The sequence below is a fragment of the Pelodiscus sinensis genome, chromosome 4 (genome assembly GCF_052426305.1).
Source record: "Pelodiscus sinensis isolate ZL-2025 chromosome 4, ASM5242630v1, whole genome shotgun sequence".
Lineage (NCBI taxonomy): Eukaryota > Metazoa > Chordata > Testudines > Trionychidae > Pelodiscus > Pelodiscus sinensis.
In genome coordinates, this window is record NC_143055.1 from 18,209,199 (window position 1) to 18,227,482 (window position 18,284).

Genomic DNA, 18,284 nt, shown 5'->3' on the forward strand with positions numbered 1-18,284 from the left:
GTAGTCTTTAAGTAGCAGGTAGATTTCAAGAGGAACTCCAAATAAATGCCAGACATTTTATGCTGTGAACTTTGCAACGTGTCAACCTCGGAACCCTTGTTAAAGTCAATCATATTTTCTCTCTCTCTCTCTACGAGGAGCCAGGCCCATCTCTGACAGATTTGCGTAGTATCTCACCTCAGCAGGGCTTGGATAGTTAAAAAGGCGAAAAGGAAATGAAATGCATGCTGTAGTAATTAGCAATAAAATGCAAGGCAAAGGAGGTGTTTCTCCTCCCCACCCCTAGAGATCACATGGTGACCCTGGCCAGCCAATACAAAGGACGCTAGGACCCTGAGGGACCCCCTGGTTCCGAATTGCACCGGCTCTGCTGCATTATAAATACTTCTCCAAAATGCACTGGCCCTCCTTTCTCGCTTTCCACCCAGCTCCGTTTGTTTCGCACTCATAAAAGCTGCTCCTCAGTCACTGCTTGGCGTGTTTTGTTTCTTATTTAAAGCCGGGCTCCTTTTTGTTTCTCGGCCAGTTTGCATGCATTGTTCGTCTCCCAAAATGGTTTGTGAGACTAAGATTGTGGCGGAAGATCATGAATCAATTTCAGGATCCAAAAAAGATACGATCATTGTGTCTTCCTCCCAGATGTGGCCCTCCTTATCCGGCTCCCCTGCCCCCACCCCAGCTTCTCGGAGTGGTGTGGAAGAGGATTTCAAGAAAGACAACGTTTATATACGAGAATTTCATCCTTCCGATCAAGAGGTGGTGCGCCGTATATTTTATGAAGGAATCATGGAAAGGATCCCTAACACAGCATTTAGAGGGTTAAAACACCAGCCTCTCACTCAGTTGATCTATGGGATACTCATTGGTAAGTATATTGACTGGTTTAAAGGGGGGGGGCACGCTTTTTTCAGCAATGCAATAAAAAGAAAAATGGGCAATACGATTTGTGTTGAAGGATGGAGAACTCATTCCTGCGTCGATCCTATTAATCCTTGGTGCAGAATTGCTGTCTCGTGCTGCTGGTGCTGGGAAGAAAAAGCCGCAGTCTCAGTAGCTTATCTCCTTGTCAGGGTACAAAAGTCGAGCCAATTGAAAACTCGCCGTCTGGCAGGCGGCGGATCTGTACCGCTGGCGACTGCGAGGAGCAGGAATGAAGCGCCAGGATCGCGAGCCACGCTTTGGAGACCACTGCAGAGCGCAGAGTGCAACGCTAATAAAGGCACCCACCAGCCTGCCCTCCGCATGCAGGCAGCAGGCAGCCTGCGAGCAACGCCTGGTGGGGTCCCTGCTTGCCTATGGGGGGCGCGTGGCTGCTGGGTGCGTGGGGGGGGGGGCGGATTTCTCCGTGGAGATAAGTTGGGGGCGGATGTTCTCTGCAGGACTGAGGGGATATTGCGTGTTCAAGGGGCTTCTTTCTCCAGGTCTGCAGGGAGCGGGGCGTGCGGCTGGCTCCGGTGGCTCTGCATCCGTGGGTTTGGGGAGAGGGACTTGCGAGTTGCCGGTGTGTGCGCAAGAGGGACGGGCCTCTGAGGCTTGGGGCGCATTGTGTGCGTCTCTGCACTTCAAGGGAAAAGTGTGTGCTTAGGGCAGCGTGGGGCTTTGCTGCCCGGGGCGGTGCGTGCGCACGGCGCTTTCTCGGCTCAGCCAAGCAGGAGAGGGGTTGGGGCTGCCGGTGCGGGAGGAGGCGGTGGGTCCCGGCGCGCAGCAGACAGACCCGCCTTTCCTGTTATTCCGGGCCGGGATGCTGCGCTCTGCCGGCGAGAGGTGAAGCCCTGAATGGAAGCGGCGCCGCTGTCTCGAGGCACCTGGGCGGGGCGGCGGCTGGAGCCGGGTTCCAGCGTTACCTAGTGACCGCCGGGCTCGGAACGCGTTCGAGTGGCTGCGGCTGCTGGGGAACGTTTGACCCGGGCGGTCTCGCGCCACCTCCTGGGCTGCAGACACAGCGGCGGGGGTCGCCCTGCTGCATGCAGCCGCGCGGAGCCCTGACCTCAGCGACGCCTTTAGGGGCGAGATGTGGCTTGTAGCCGCCCAGTCTGTATTGCAAAGCGCTGCCGGGTTAGTATTAATGCACAGCTGCGTGCCTTGCTGTTAAATTAAACCTCGCCCTTCATCCGTTTGCATGCAAGTTACAAAGCTTGAGACCGTAGGGATCCCTGTCTTGACTCGATGTCAAAGGAGATTAATTGTTCCCATGATCACGTGCTGCTTGTTTAGTAGCAGAAAAAATGTTACATCTGCAAGATAAACTCAGTTGCCCTCAGTGGAAAAAGCCCTCCCAAAGATAATAGCATGTGGACTCTTTTTCTCTCTCTCTCTTATGCCCCTGCCCTTGCTCTTTGCATGCGGTAACACAGCTGGTTCCTTCACCTTCTGGGCCAGGGAGAGAAGGGAATGTCATCATCAGGTAACGTTGTAATTAAGATACTAAATGCATCTGAGAACAGTGAAGTCTGATTGCCTCCCCTTTGTGCTTGATCTTTCTAAAATATCTTTGCTTAAGATTCAAGGCTTTCAAAGTGATAAGTGATGATGGGAGCAACTTGTGTGTCATCTCAGTGCTGTCTGCTATTTTATTTTCAGTGGCTTGCATTGCTTGCTGATACTGAAACAGGCTAGTATAAGGTTTTGGGATAGCCAGCTCTTGGATGGGTTTTCCAGAAGGTCCCTATCTTCCAGTGACCAAAATAATAAGTAAGCAGCTATTAGGTGATGTGCGCAAAATACCTTCCTTAGTCACAGTCTTTCTTTTGTTCCCTGTAGTGCGATGATGATGGAAGGCCACATGTGGGCATCTTGGTTTTAGTGCTTTGATTTCTCTGCAGGGACTGGTGATGCAGTCAAATCTTGTCTGAGGAGTAATCGCAGACATATCTTAATAAAGAAGCCATCTGCCTTTGATATTTGTGTGACGCAGTGATATTTGCAGGAGTACTGAACTATAGCAAATTGGATGGGAGGTTTTCTTTTTACAGAAGCACAGTGCAAAATCCTTCATCAAATGTGATAATATATTTCAAAATTTTAAGTAACTTGTGAAGTGGGAGTCTTAAAACTTTTTACAGGCTGTTTTTACATGAATAATGTGCTATTAATCCAAAATATGTTACTGTGAAAATATAAATTGGTTAGTTTTTGTTTATATTGTATCAATGCATATTATGTCTGTGTTTTTTTTTTAATGGGTTTATATTCCGAAATCAACACTAAATTCTCTTTTCTGACAGGTATCGTTTATTTCTCTTCCTTATCTCCATAGTAATATGCTTTGTTGTGACCAAGTCCTTGCTGCTGACCTGCTGTTTGCCCATCTTTCTGATGGGTATGAGGTACTACTTCAGTAGAAAAGTTATCCTCAGCTATCTCGAGTGTGCGCTGCATACGGACATGTCTGATATTGAGCAATATTACATGAAACCACCAGGTGAGTATTAATTCCATGGAGGAAACATTCACCAAATCCTGCTCATGGAAAAATGGCCATTTAATATAGTTTCTCATGTCAATAGCACTGAGAAATCTTACAAATGGTCAGAATGCAACCTCCTGTCTGCATAAAATTTTAGGAACCACCCTAATTTTAAATACAGCCTGAAGAGACTACGGGTCCCAGCATGCAGAGTTCTCTCAATTTCAGCATTCTAGCATAGTAGCTGGGATCATGGGGAAGCACTGCATGCTGGGACCTACAGGTTTCATTGGGATGCACTTTTGTATTAAAGGTGGTTGCAGCAGTCTGTTTTATTTAATGCAGATTTATAGAGTCTAATGGATATAAGCAGTCAATGCATCCTATAGTTGACAGCATCCAGCATGGGGTGGGAGAGGGAGATGGAAGGATTTTTGGCAAAACTGATTAGAAGAACCCCTATGCATACCACCTCTTCAGATTTGATAGCCACGCATTTTAGTTATTCTGTGTATTTGCATGTGTCATTCAAGAAGAACTTTCCATAAACAAGTGTTTTGGAAGAGGAAAGAAACAGGTAGGTAAAGGGCTATTGTCTATCTGTACATGTGACATACGCATCTATATATTCAATGTGTGCACTGTTATATAAATTCTTATTATTTGTTATGTAAATATTTGGATTTCTTAAATCTTCATTAATAGCAGGTGGATTGTTACAGGAATCTGTCAAACGAACAGAGGAAATATCTTATCTTTAACTATTTATTTTGTTTTTATATCTAGTAGGCACCAATATAGGGGGATATTTGAGTACCTCTTGATATCTAATATGAGTGATTAATATTTGAGGCTACAAATATTTCATTAATGACTGGTTAAGGGTGCAAAGCTAATGGCCAGTAACTTTCTGAAACTAGATTGTTATGCTACTCTAAAAGGTTTTTTTTTAATGTTTCTCCACCTCTACCCTCCTCATCACTGTTGTTCTACAAGTGCATGATACTCCTGCTGGGCATTTCTAGATGACTAACACATAGTATAACAACTCTCTTCATTTAAAAAATGCAGTATTACATTATTTTTTAAAAAATATTCTCATTCTGTAATAAATATTAATATGCCTTCGAACAATTTTTCACATCTTGTTTCTCATTGAAATACACTAAGTAGTTCTCACAAATATTAAATCTGATTATACAGTGTCAAATTTAAATCAGGAAGATCCATATTTATAGCAGTTGTCTGATTTGGGGCTGATGTATAATGTGCTTGTAATTAAAAAGTCAAACTTAATTAAAGAAGGTGCTACATTTAAAAATAAGGATTCAAACTAAGGTCATGTCTTCACTAAATTAAAGATTGATGCTGCTGCAATTGATTTTCAGGAGTTTGATTTAGTGGGTCTAGTTAAGACCCACTAAATTCAACTTAGAGGTGCCCCCATCAGCGGTTGGTACCCTTGCTACTATAAGGAGAAAGGGAAGCTGATGGGAGTGTTTTCTTCCATTGAACCCCCACTGTGGGGATGATGGGAAAACTCAAAACGAGGTACGTTGACTTGTTCATATCTTGTTCAATCTTTCCCTTTAGTGTTAGACCTGTCCTGAAAAATGTTTAATCTCTGCAGTGGTTTTCAATGGGGGGGGGGGAAAAAAAAGCAGTGTGGGATGTTGTGCAGCTTTTGTGAAAAGTGATACGACATTCTTGACAAATAAAAGGTATAATTTGAATTTGAAAAGTTGTTTTAGACTTGCGTTTTCATTAATACTTGTGAGTTGTATGGCTAATGTTCAAGTTATAAATCTCAATGAATTTATTTACAGCATTTGCATGTGTAGAAAATGAAGATAAAAAATTTACTTAGATGAAGATTGAGAAACTTCAGCAGTTATTTGCTTTGCGTTAGTACAAAGAATCAGTAAAAAAGTGCAGTCACATTTTCACTGTGAATGAGACACATCAGTCTTTTACAGCATTACTCACCGTCTTTATTTGCTGACATCATGGGTATTCAGTTTTGGAATAAACTCCTGGACTTCCCGGTTGTTGAATCTATCAGAATGTAAACATGGGTAGGCAGAGTTCATATGTTCCTTAAATAGCAGATTTACACCAGATTTATGGTTCTAGTGGTGCCTATTAAAGGGTTTCTCATGTCAGAAGGGTTGAATAACTGGGCAAAATTCATAGCCTCTGCTGAGGAGAGCTTCAGGTTTGGAACATGGTTGCAGCTGAAGGTTAGAAAGCTTCCAATGCATGTACCTATTCAGTGTGGATCCCCATCTAAAGTTCTCTGGCGTCTGTTTTCATCACATTGTCTCTGCCTCCTCCCTCCTACTCTCAAAACATAAACAGCTTTCAGTTTCACATTCCCTCTCTTTGATGAAAGGATGAAGAAGATAATATGTAAATTCCAATCAAAATATTTTATTCCTAATAATCTACTGTTAGGGCACAAGCCACAAGTTATTGCAGTGTGTCAAATGAAAAGTGTTGGCTCCCTGTTGAAATTTGTATAGTACTGACAGCAATTACATATGTCATTTGCTAACACCTTTTCTGAAACCCAGGTATGAGTGAACTCCCATAAATTTCACAAGCTCCATTATTTTCCTTAAAACTGGATTTAAATCCTTTTATTTTTCTATGAAAATATCCCTATATCATCACCAGACTAGCAAACCTTTCTCAGTAGGTATGGCAGGAATATGTGGTGTCTTCAACATTTAGTGAAAAACACAAAAAACTGGAATTCTAGTATTTGAGTGGAACATAGCCATCAAAACAGGTAAACATTAAGGCTGTGATTTTTTTCAAATATTTGGTCCCCAATGCCCATTAAGTTCAATAGGAGTTGGGTGCCTAATTCCCTTAAGCTGCTTGAAAAATCCCTATCTGCGTGCTTGGTATCTTTAAATTTGTGGACGATATGGGGAGAATGCTTGTTTCATACAGTGGTACATCAGAAAAAGGATAGATGGCCAGTCTTGAAATTGCTAGAAACCAATGGCAGCATGATCAGGCATTTGAGAAGTTTTACTATGGACTTAGATGGTATGAAAATTGTTACTTATTTCTAGTGCAATAACGCTTGGGGGCCCTAATGAGGAGCAAGGCCCTGTTGTACAGTGAGATATAGACATGGTGTATATGGCAGGTATTTACCACTTTGAACTACTGCAATATTTTGGGATTAAAATGGCAAAAAACTGTTTCAAAATGACCCACAAGATTTGGTATATCTCAGTAAGCAGTACTGATTTGAAATCCCCGCCACAGTAATTACTAAAGGAAGCTTTGAAAGGAATTGTCTCTGTTGCTACTTCATGACCTTTGCTATAGATTCATTGCTTTCTCACCAGGCTTAAAGAACCAATGTTCAGCAATTCTTTGTGTTACTGGCGTGTTGGGATTTTTTTTCTTTTCACGTGTTTTGTAGAGTAGCTGTTTTTCTCTGATCCACTGATCCCAAATTTATTTTAGTTATTGCTGGCTTCTAAGTTTCACCCAGTACTCAGATACTTGGTGATGGTCACTGTATTTATAAATAAATACATAATGCTGACTGGAGTTTTTCAGTATTAAATTTGACAAAACTCAAGTTTTTTGGTTTTCTCACCTACTTGCCCCATTATTTAGGACCTTATCCAGCAAAACATTCATGCACACTCTTAACTGTAAGCATGTTAGTCCAATTGTCTGCCACTTTCTTTAATAGGAAGTGATTAGTACTTTCCTGAATTGGGGATTTAGTGCATAAAAGCAGATGACTTACAACATCTGGATGGTTTAACAATCTCATATTTCTAATTTTTTAAAAAGGTGACAAGTAACATTTCATGTTGGAAATGGTAGCATTATCATTCTGTTCCTTTATACCCAGAAAGATAGTTGGGGAAAACATTATAGATGACAAGGCATCATTGATAATTGTTCATTGTGATTGACTTGGTTTTTATTGTAAAGAAATTAATCTCTATTGCCTGTCAGGGAAGCTGATGAAGTTTTGGGAAGCAACTAGCCTTACGTTTAATGATAGATTAATTTGTCTGTCTTTAGAAAATTTTTGAGTCTAGTGTTGACATATGTGGGCTTTCTGATGTAATTAGCTTTATAAATCGGTAGTTGCAACAGTGAGAAGTTAATTTGAAATGGAACCCTGCCTCTAGTTGTTCTTAGCATAAATAAGATATGCACAGCTGGGGGTTTTTTGGTACAGTATTCCTGTGGTATGACAGTTTTGTTGCCTAATCAATTTCACAGCATCTCCTTAAGATTTAATTCTAACATTCTGTCATGGTTTTTTCAGTCTGTATATTTTTGCAGTGGCTTTGGTTTATTCAAAGATTGGGATCCAGAATGGAAAACAATGGAAAATTTAAACAGTTGACACTAAAAGGATCACTTTTAAACTGAGTACTTATAGCCTTTTTTCTGGTTCTGAATTCTGGTTAACTGTGTTTAAAATCTGGCATTAACCCGGCAGTCCAGACCTGCAACCCACCCACCCCACCCCACCCCACCCCATGAGGCTGGCTTCCTGCTTCAGGGGCAGTGGAGCCCCAAGCCTTATGGGCCTGGATCTAGCTCATGGAGGGAGGAAGCAACTCCACATGCTGCCACTCCTCCTCCCCCTGGCTGGGGAAATGGCAGAACAGGAAACTGCTCACCCGGAGGCTTTTCCCGCTGCTCCTGTGGCTGGAAGTGAAGGGCATTAATACACTTGCCATTTAAAGTGTAAAAAGCCAATTTTTGCATAAAACATGGTAGGAGTGTCTACACTTGCCAGTGACTTTTTTCAGTGAAACTCAGAAGTTTCACTGCACATGGAAAACCACTTCCATGAGAGGCTTAGCAGTGATGTGTTTGTGGTGATATGCCACTGAAGATGCATTCTTCCTGTTACACAGTTTTTAGCCTCCAGAGGATATCCCACAGTGCCCAGGTGACCCTTCTGGCCAGCAGCTCTGCTGTTCTGATGGCAGGTAAACGGATGTCCACCCCTTCCCTATAAAGCCCTGGGAACTTTGAAACTCCCCTTCCTGTTTTCTTGGCAAGTTTTTAGTTATCTGGTCAGGTGACATGGGCTGCTCCATGGAGCAAAGGAACTCTTGCTTGGAGCAATGCTGAGCTACTGGAGCTGATCAGTGTTTGGGGAGAAGAGACTGTGCAGGGACCCAGGATGTCCTAAGATTATGTCCCACCTGCATAAGGCCTATTTCTCAAAATTGAGAGAGTTGCACTCTGGATAGAGCAGCACACTGAGGGCAGCCTCTCAGGGATGTAAATGCTGCAGATGTGAACGCAATTTGATACCTGTGGGAGTAAGCGAGAACACATACCAGTGCTTTTCTTTTACCAGTTCCTATTATCGGTTAAACTGATGGCACAAAAACTCTGCAAGTGTAGACATAGCCTAAGCTACTCTTAGACTGAAATGGCAGGAATTTATACTGGTTTATCTAAACCATTTAAACTGAATTTATAACTAAACTGGTGCAGGCTTTCAGAGTGACTTCATCAGCTAAATCAGTGGGCTAGGTTATGATTCTTACCTCATGTGTCCAGGTAGGTACGTAAAACCCTATCCCCTTGAATTCAGGTCTGATGTTGAACATTGCCCTAGCATTCTCTGTTCTCTCCTCACTTTTTCCCTCCAAGGACATGGACAAAGCATGTACTGCTGTCGGCAACATGCCACTGGGCAGTGGTAGGTTGGCATGAGAGGGAAAATAAGTTGCACCGTGTATGCAAGAAAAAGGAGTAAGGGAGAAGTGGTGACTCTCAAATACAATTTCTTCCAGGGCTTTTCTTTGAGTGGCAGAGCTCCAGAGAGGTTGGCCTCTGTCCTACTTCAGTGTCTCTAATAGAAGTTTTGTCAAAAAGGTGACTTTATTGTAGTCTAGCTGAGATCAGAAGTTTGTCCAGTAAATGTACTTGTCAGTTAACAAAGTAGCATGTCCGGTATACAGTGGAGTGTTGGTAATTTATGTTGTTTCCGAGTTTTCTTTTTGATGACCTCTTGTCTAGTTAGAGATCAGAGAAGTCTGTCCTTTATGTTGTAGTTCTTGGGCCTGTTCTTCTCCTCTTGCAATGCGTTTATGCTACTGGAACACTATTTACCTCCTTACCAGTTTAGAGAGTTCAGTACCTGGCCCCTTGCTTTCAGGATGGGGATCTTCATTTAAAAATCATTTGCAAGTGCAATAGCCTTATTGCATGTAGTAGAGTTATGCAGGGTGTGCCAATACAGCAAAGAAAAACCCATGACTAGCCTGTGCCATCTGCCTTGGGCTGCAGGGCTGTTTTGTTGCTGTATAGACTTATGGGTGTGGGCTGGAGTCTGGACTTTGGCACCCTCCCACCCCACAGGTTTATGTTGAGTAGTCAGCTCCTTAAAACCATTTTGAAACCTTCACAAAATTGCTTTATTAGAGAGGATGTAGGTAATGGAAACCTATAGTTAAAATTGCTTGATATTTTTCATTATAAGGCTCTTTTTTTCAGTTGCTTATACTTTTGCCCAATTTAAATTGTTTGGGCTGAAATTTTCCATGTTGGGTGGATGCCTGCCTGAGGTGCATAGGCTTTACGTAGTTTATTTTTCTTTGAAAGTTTGAACTAAAATGGTTCAGTAGTTTCCAACAGCCTGGCTAGAGGAAAAATATCTCCCCCATGTTAACAAATTGGTTGTAAGATTATTTCTTTTTTTACTGAGACAGTTGTATAACTTGGCTGGTGTGTTAGATACAGACAGTATCGCGGCTACCATGGCTGAAGTGTTAACTCCTTTGAAATGCCTTATTTTTAATCGCCTTTCTGAGACTGAAAAAATAAAGCCCTCAGAGTAAAGGTTGAAATGCTGCAAAATGTGGATGTCATCTGTTAGTTTTGCCTCTCTGGGCATTTCTTCAAGAGCATGATTGCGTACGTGCAAATAGGACAAAAGTGCATTGTCAGACTGCATCCCTTTGCTTTGTCTATCCCGTTTGTGTTAAAAGGCAGGATTTTGCTTTTGCATATGCATCACCATGAATCAGAAGCAGATCTCATCTGAGATATACTAGCTTGTATGGTTTCCTGTATCAACATTAGATTAAATGCACCTCATATGAAATAACAGGTTACTTTTGTGTTACTAGGAAATCTGGATTAAAATAGAGCCCATAATGATACCCCTTGCTTCATTTGTTCTTTGTCTCTAAGTATGCAAGAATATGTTGAAAGAGGTGCTTATCTAAATTAGTATTGGGATTAGTTGATGGTGATATTTTTTTTGAAACCAGCAACAAACTACTTGTATTATATATTTTTAATAGCTGCAGTATGTAAAAGTGCCATTAATTAAACTGTAATGCTAGAAGTTTAAAGTGGAGTAAAGTAGACATCCACAGTTATTCAGATGTAATTTCTTTTTAAAGACTTTCAAAGAGAAGCAACTCAAGGGTATTTTAAAAGTAAAATTATGGTAGTATCATTCATTTTATATTTTTATCCATCTTAGAGTATCTTTTAAAAACACTTCTATTTCTCCTAATTTTTGGACTGTATTGTACTATCAATGGATGTTTTAAGGTCTAAGGGGCACTGTGGAAATATAAGCCCAAACGGGAAAGTGCAGCATTGGCATCCATGCTGCAACCAGCGGCTAGCTAGCCGTGTATTTCCTCTTCTCCCTCCTCTCATGCTCTTTCCTAGGAATAATTACCAAAATGGAGGCTTAAAAGTTAGATTCCTATCTTACGATTTTCGAGCATGATCTGAAAATTAAGCTCCATACTTGGGTACCTAAATAACATTTTTAGAAATGCCTACCAAGACATACGTTTGGGTTTAGGGGTTTGACTTTAAGCTCCTTTTTTTTGAAAATCTGCACCCTTATGAGCCAGGTAGATGAAATCAGTGAATATTAGGCATCTCAGTGCTTTTGAAGATCCCAGTTGGTGCTTATCTGCAATTTTAGCCACTTAAATACCTTTGAAAAATCTAGCCCGATAGTCTTATTTGGTATTTAAATAAAAGTTCTGATTTTTTTTAAACAGCTGAATGCTATTTGTTTTCATTGACTGTTTGTTTCCAGTGAGAGGTACTGGGTACTCAGCACCATTTACATATAAGATGCCTAAATAAAGATTTAGGAACCTAAGTTTAGACTAGGGATGTGGATGGGAAACCAGTTAATTGGTTACCCGGTAAGCATCATCCTTACATCAGGTGGAGGGCTGCTCCAGCCTTGCAAGGCTGGCAGCTGGAGCTGGAAGCCAGCCCCTGTAGCCAGCCCCAGCATAGAGGCTGGGAGACGACAACCAGCCTCAGCACGGGGGCTGGCAATTGGAGCCCTACGGGCTTGGAGGCTGGAGTGGTGAGATTCTGCTAGTCAGCTAAACAATTAAATGTTAGGTTAACCTACCATTTAGCCAGTTAACCGATTAACTGGAATTTTACATCCCTAGTTCTTCTGTTCTTATGTTAGTTTAGGTACCTGTTTAAAAAAATCTTGGCTGTACTGTTACTGTACTTGGCTGTCCTGTCCTTGACTGTCTCTATCATAGGATTTCTTTTTGCATTGCAGTATTACTGAAGAATTTTTTTTTAAATCCTAACAAAGCTATGTACTGCTGTATCAAGTGTAACCCCAGACTACTGCAGGGGAGAGCAACATAGCCGAACGTTTTGTCAGTTCCTGGTTCCGTAGCTAGGAGAGCACTGGAAAACCTTTTGTTGTGATTTGTTTTTGAAGATCTAAAGAATCAAGTGGAAGTTCAACAGTGGTCCATAGCATAGTTCTAGTTTTTTCTTATAAGAAGCAAGGAATTGCTCAAGCATCGTGTTCTGGCAAGTGCTTAGTGAGAGCATTCTTTAATCTTCTGATCTAAAACCAATAAAGAGTCTTTTTTTTTTTTTTTGCTCCCATCTGTTGTTCCTAATCTGTGCCAGTCATGCTGTAACTTTTGCTAATGGCAAAATAAAATCACAGAAAAGCCTCAGTCAAACTTTATTATAATTTAACATTTTATAATATGGTTTATAATCTAATAAATGATACAGTTGCAAATAGTGTTTCATAGAGGGCAATAGGTATGTGAGTCTTAGACTTGGGGCATGTCAGAGCTGCCCCTGTGCCATTGTAGCTCTGTGGTGTAGACTCTTCTTGTGTCAATCAAAGGGGTTTTCATGTCAGCATAGGTAATCACTGACCACCAACCCAGCTGCGTCTACACTGTGGGGAAAGTCAGTTTAACTATGATGTTCTGATATCTGAATTTTTTACATCCCAGAGTGACATATCTAGGTCGGTATTAATTTTAAGTGTAAATTAGGGCTAGTGAGGGTTATATGAACACAGCAAAAGCAGTGTGTGCAGGCAAGCCTAACTGAGCTTCCTTGCATCCAGCAGGTGTTGGTAAGAATAGCCGAACATGGGCTTTGGAACCTGCAAGCAAGCAGAGATCCTGTCCAGGTTCTACGGCAGTCATGATTCAAGTTAACTCAGGAAGTTTAGCCCATGCATAGCCTTTACTGTGTAGACATCCTCTGTTAGATAAGACATGTTTATAAACCTGTTAATCTGTTGGATTCAGACATTCAGTTCAGTAACTATTTGTTAAAACATCTGCTCATCGTTTACCCTTTTCATAAGCAATTTGTCAGTGTATTCTTAATGAAACATGTCACTGATGTCTCCTTTGAGAACAGAAGGTGTCATTTCCTGCCAGGTAATTCTACAATTTCTGGCATCTTATGGGTGTTGGAGCATCTACATCTTAACAGCAAGTTAGGGATTGAAAATGACTATGTGGCTTGTGTGAGGTCCCAATGTCTGAGTGGAAACTGAGTTTTCTCTCTGAGGCGTCTCCTGTTCTGTCCTATCAGTGTACTTGAACCTGACTTGGAAGCCACCTCCAGGGATATGTGAATACTTGCCTTTCTGCATATGCAATCGTAGGCCTCACTGCTAGTTGTAACAGTGGTGATTTTGTGGTGGAACAGCTGTGCACCAGAAGTGACCACCACCACATCTGTCATACAGTATTTCAACAGCGGTGATGTTGGAACTTGTTAGTTTTGAATTATTGGTGACTCGTTACTAGGTCTCTGGATTATCTTCTACCTGTCCTTCCATCTCTTCCCTCCCCCAATGTTCTCAGTGTGTGACAGCAAGTTATGTCCTTCTAGTCAGCCAAGGTAGACTGCACTCCAGCTGTGTCATACTACAGGGTATTTGCATTTCTAATTTCTGTAAGTCTGTTGGCCAGTGCAATGTCATATTCTCCAGTGCATTGGGATTCGTTTTGAAATTTTGGTATGCCTGGAGATTTCCCATATTTTGTTAATGATGTTCCAGAGCCCAGGAAAATTCTCCCTGCTTTCCCTTTCCCCAACAAAGGTTTTCCTTTCCTTTGGAGTTTACAATGTTCAGATACTTGTGGATGCTTATCATAGCTCCTCTTCATTTCTAATTATAACGGTTGCAATAAATATTTATATCCCTCATCTTGGAGTTTTTTAGACAGTGTTCCCTATAACCTGCACACTTGTGCAACCACTCAGAAGAAATTCAAATGCTGCCCAGCTGATTAGCAGAGCACCCCATAGGGATGTGAACAGTTAACTGGTAAGTCTCAGCTTACTGGTTGCAGTTAACTGGTAGGGGCTGGAACAGCTCCCTACCCATCCAGGGCAGGGGGCTGCATCGCAGGGAGGAGCTGCTCCAGCTAATCAGCCAGTGCAGTCTCTCTCCATGGCTAACCCAGTCCGGCTTGACACCCTTCCACCCCCCACAAGTTACAGGCTTTGCAGCGTATAGCTAAGCATAGCTTTATACTGCAGAACCTTCGGTAGTGTGTAACCACTGAGATTTTTAGTAGTTACACGGTAACTTTTTTAAATGACTTTTTATATCCCTAGTGCCCACAGCTTTTTTTGTGTTTCTATTGCTGGTGCACATTCTCCCATTCCTTGGTGCACATAAAAAATGATTCTGCACGTGAATGGAAAAAAAATCCACATCAGAATGGAAAAGATTAGAGGAAACACTGGATGTACAAACCCTCATGGTTCAGAGCATGAAACAGTCTCTAACAAATAGAGGATAGGAAGATATGTTCCTTGGAGCTAGTTTAACTGCAAACAGCCAGGGTTCCTTGCCTCTTCCTTTAAAGCAGGGGTGGGCAATAATTTTTGCAGGGGAGCTACTTAATGAATTTTGATACATGGTCATGGGCCAGTTCCCCCCCAAACCAAGTGGTGGAGCCTGAGGCAGAAGGGGTAGGAATGGGGAGTAGCCTCCCCCCAGAGTTGCCTGGGACCGGAGGCCATGAATTAAAAACACAGCAAAGCGTTTGTGGCTCCTGGTCCCACTGCTATCTCATTGTCCTGCAGTTTCTGTGGCCATTTAAAGGACTCATTGCTCTGGCCGTGAATCATTTCAGAAGGAACTGGCTGCCTGAGCCACCACCAGGAAATTCAGTGACACGGGCAGCAGGATGTAAATAGAAAGCAGCCAGGTGCAGTCCTCAGCCGGATCAAAGTGTTAGGAGGGCAGGAGCGGCGTAAGGTGGGCTGCGGCAGCTGGCGCCCCCGCCTGCACAGCTGTCAATGGGGTGATGTCATCATCAGATGCCCCAGGCGCCCCATGACGTCATCATCAGGCGCTGTTGAATGCGGTGCCCTAGGCAATGGCCAAGTCGGCCTATAGCCACGTGCCGCCCCTGTAGGAGGGCCAGGCCGGATTCGGTCCCTGGGCCACATCTTGTCTAGCCCCGCTCTAAAGCATCCAGTGCCAGTTACTGTCAGAGAGCACTGAAGCAGACAGACCACTGGTCCAACACAGCATAGCAGTTCCTATGGAAAGATTAAATGCAATCAGAACTGTAAAAAGTGGTTCTATAGGACATATAAAGTAACCACTGAAATCAAGAGTGCAAAAGAGACATGTCTCCCAGGCTGTTTATGGGGCAGTTGTTGGTGTTACAAGATTTCCAGGTACTTACCTTGCCAAATCACGCTTAGCTTATGAAATGTGGGAAGAATCACAGGCAATTGCAATATAGCTGGGGCAAGTGGTTAGAACTATAGAACACTAAAACTGGAAGGGACCTCAAGAGGACATCGAGTACAGTCCCCTGCCCTCATGGCAGGACCAAATACTGTCTAGACCATCCCTGACAGACATTTATCTAACCTACTCTTAAATATCTTCAGAGATGGAGATTCCACAACCACCCTAGGCAATTTAAACCAGTGTTTAACCACCCCAACAGTTAAGAAGTTTTTCCTTATGTCCAGCCTAAACCTCCCTTGCTAGTTTAAGCCCATTGCTTCTTGTCCTATCCTCAGAGACCAAGGAGAACAATTTTCTCTCTCCTCCTTGTGACACCCTTTTGGATACCTGAAAACCGCTATCATGTCCCCCCTCAGTCTTCTTTCCAAACTAAACAAGCCCAGTTCTTTCAGTCTTCCTTCATAGGTCATGTTCTCTAGACGTTTAATCATTCTTGTTGCTCTTCTCTGTTCCTTCTCCCATTTCTCGACATCTTTCTTGAAGTGTGGTGCCCAAACTGGACACAGTACTCCAATTAAGGCCTGATCAGCACAGAGTAGAGCACAGGAATGACTTCTCATGTCTTCTTTACAACACTCCTGTTAATGCATCCCCGAATCATATTTGCTTTTTTTGCAACGGCATCACGCTGTTTACTCATATTTAGTTTGACCCCTAAATCCCTTTCTGCAGTACTCCTTTCTAGACAGTTGCTTCCCATTTTGTATGTGTGAAATGGATTGTTCCTTCCTAAGTGGAGTACTTTGGATTTGTCTTTATTAAACTTCATCCTATTTACCTCAGACCATTTCTTCAGTTTGTCCAGATCATTTTGAATTATGACCCTATCCTCCAAAGCAGTTGCAACCTCTCCCAGCTTGGTTATTTTGTTCTTTTCATCAATCCCCCCAGGGAACAATATCTCATCAGAAATGCTGCCTAACACTACTAGTAGAGTACCTAGGAAGAGCCTGACTATGGAGTCTTCCAAAATAAAATCATGTCAACAATAAAATCATTCTGAGCAGTTTTTGATACCATGGAGTCACAAAGCAAATGTAGAGCACCTGCATTAATCCATCCAAGTGCTAACCAGACTTAAACATGCTTGACCAAAGAGTAGGCCATCATAGCATTTTCTGAGTTTTATAAAACTGTAGTTTTATAAAACTGTAGCTAGTTTTTATAAACACTGTAAGGGTGAAAGCCAGGTGATGTGAGCAGCAAAGAGTGCTTGACAGTGGTCTGATGGCATTAAAAAGTCCAAACTGTTTAAAAGAGATGATGATTTAAAATGTAATTTCAAACTTGTCCTAGCTTCAGTTTATGTCCCTGGAAGAAAACATCTGGTTTTGTTTCAGAATCTGCAGATGTTCAGAGGGTCACATCAAGCTGTGTCTTTCAGCAGATAAACTGCAGTGAGTTTCATTCAGGAGAGAGGCTCTGAAAATGTTTATCCAAAAAGTTTGCTTTTGGGCTGAGATGGAAGTAGGAGAAAATTCAGATTCAAGGCCTAATTCAGCAAAGGGCTTAAGTACAAGCCTCACGTCAATTGCATACCCAAATCTGTCCGAGAGACTTATGTATGTGCTTAGTGCTGCTCTGAGTAGAGAGGGGATTCTTTGTGTACTTTAGTATACGGCAGGGGGTCTCAAACTTCATTGCACTGCAACCCCCTTCTGACAAAAATATTACTACAAGATCTCAGGAGGAGGGATTGAAGCCTGAGCCCACCCAAGCCCCATTGCCATGGACCAGAAGAGGAGAGCCAAAGCCAAAGCCCATGGGCTTCATCCCTGGGCAGGAGGCCTGCAACCTGAGCCCTGTCGCTCAGGTCTTAAAGCCCTTGCGCTTTGTTCCTGGCAATGGAACTTGGGTTTCAGGTTCGGGCTTTGGCCCCAGCAAGTCTAACACCAGCCTGGCAACCTTAATAAAATGGGACCACAACCCAGTTTGGGTTGCTGAATCAGGGCCAATGGTTTGAGGCGGTTTCTTCTTTTGGTCTTTTCCTGTTATTGTAAGTGACAGAGATGGGGGATTTATATAGCTATTTCAATATTACTATACGTACAGCATTTTTACTTCACTGCTAGAATAAACCTATCTTTACAGGACTGCTTTGGATTCTTATCAATGCTCCTGCGATGAGTTTATTATCTCCTTCAAGAGAACCCAGGTCCTGGCATACCAGAAGAGACCATTGGTGCTATTAATTCACTATCCTATCTTTGACAGTGACGGACGGTGGATGCTCATGCTACTGTGTCTAAGCATAAGATGCCGTAATGTTTTAGCCTGATTGTTTTAGAGGAAGGCCAAACTCCCTTACAGTGCCCCTGACCCATGGGACTGGGGAATTCCTCCTGGTCCTAAATGCCATTAAGTTTATACTCTGATTCATTAAGATTTTCTCATAAACCTAACTAGTGTAACAGTGATGATAATCTCAATTAGGAGTTTCATCCTCTTTCATCTCTTAGCTGCCAATCTCAAATATCCCAGGGAAAGGCATTCCATGGATTGATTAAACTCTGAATAGAAAAGTGTTTCCTTTCAGCAGCCCTAAAGTTGCTCTGATTGCCTTCTCTCTTCCCTTCACTCTCCTATGTAGGTGTAGTGAAGAGGCATGGATGGATATACTGGGTAGTCACTTTACTACATTGACTTGTTTCACATACCTCTCAAGTCCTCACATCTCTTGATGGTTCTTTAATCTGAAGCTATAGCTAATGGAATCCCATCAATGCGTAATATGATTATAAATGTTGGTATATCAACTTTACAAAGTTGTGAATAATTTTTAATAGATTTATAGGGCGACCTTTTGGCCAT

The 18,284-nt window shown here is 42.3% G+C and overlaps 1 protein-coding gene across 2 annotated transcripts in view; it reads left to right on the forward strand.

Moving 5' to 3' along the window:
- Window positions 1–389: 389 nt before the first annotated feature.
- Window positions 390–18,284, forward strand: part of ASPNAT (aspartate N-acetyltransferase) — a 54,704-nt gene continuing 36,809 nt past the window's right edge. The window contains exons 1-2 of one of the 2 annotated variants that reach the window (XM_006134724.5): window positions 390–865; window positions 3,257–3,421. In XM_006134724.5, coding sequence (XP_006134786.1) covers window positions 532–865; window positions 3,257–3,421 — 499 coding nt within the window. In that variant the 5' untranslated portion in view covers window positions 390–531. The other variant, XM_075930887.2, reaches the window with a different exon arrangement.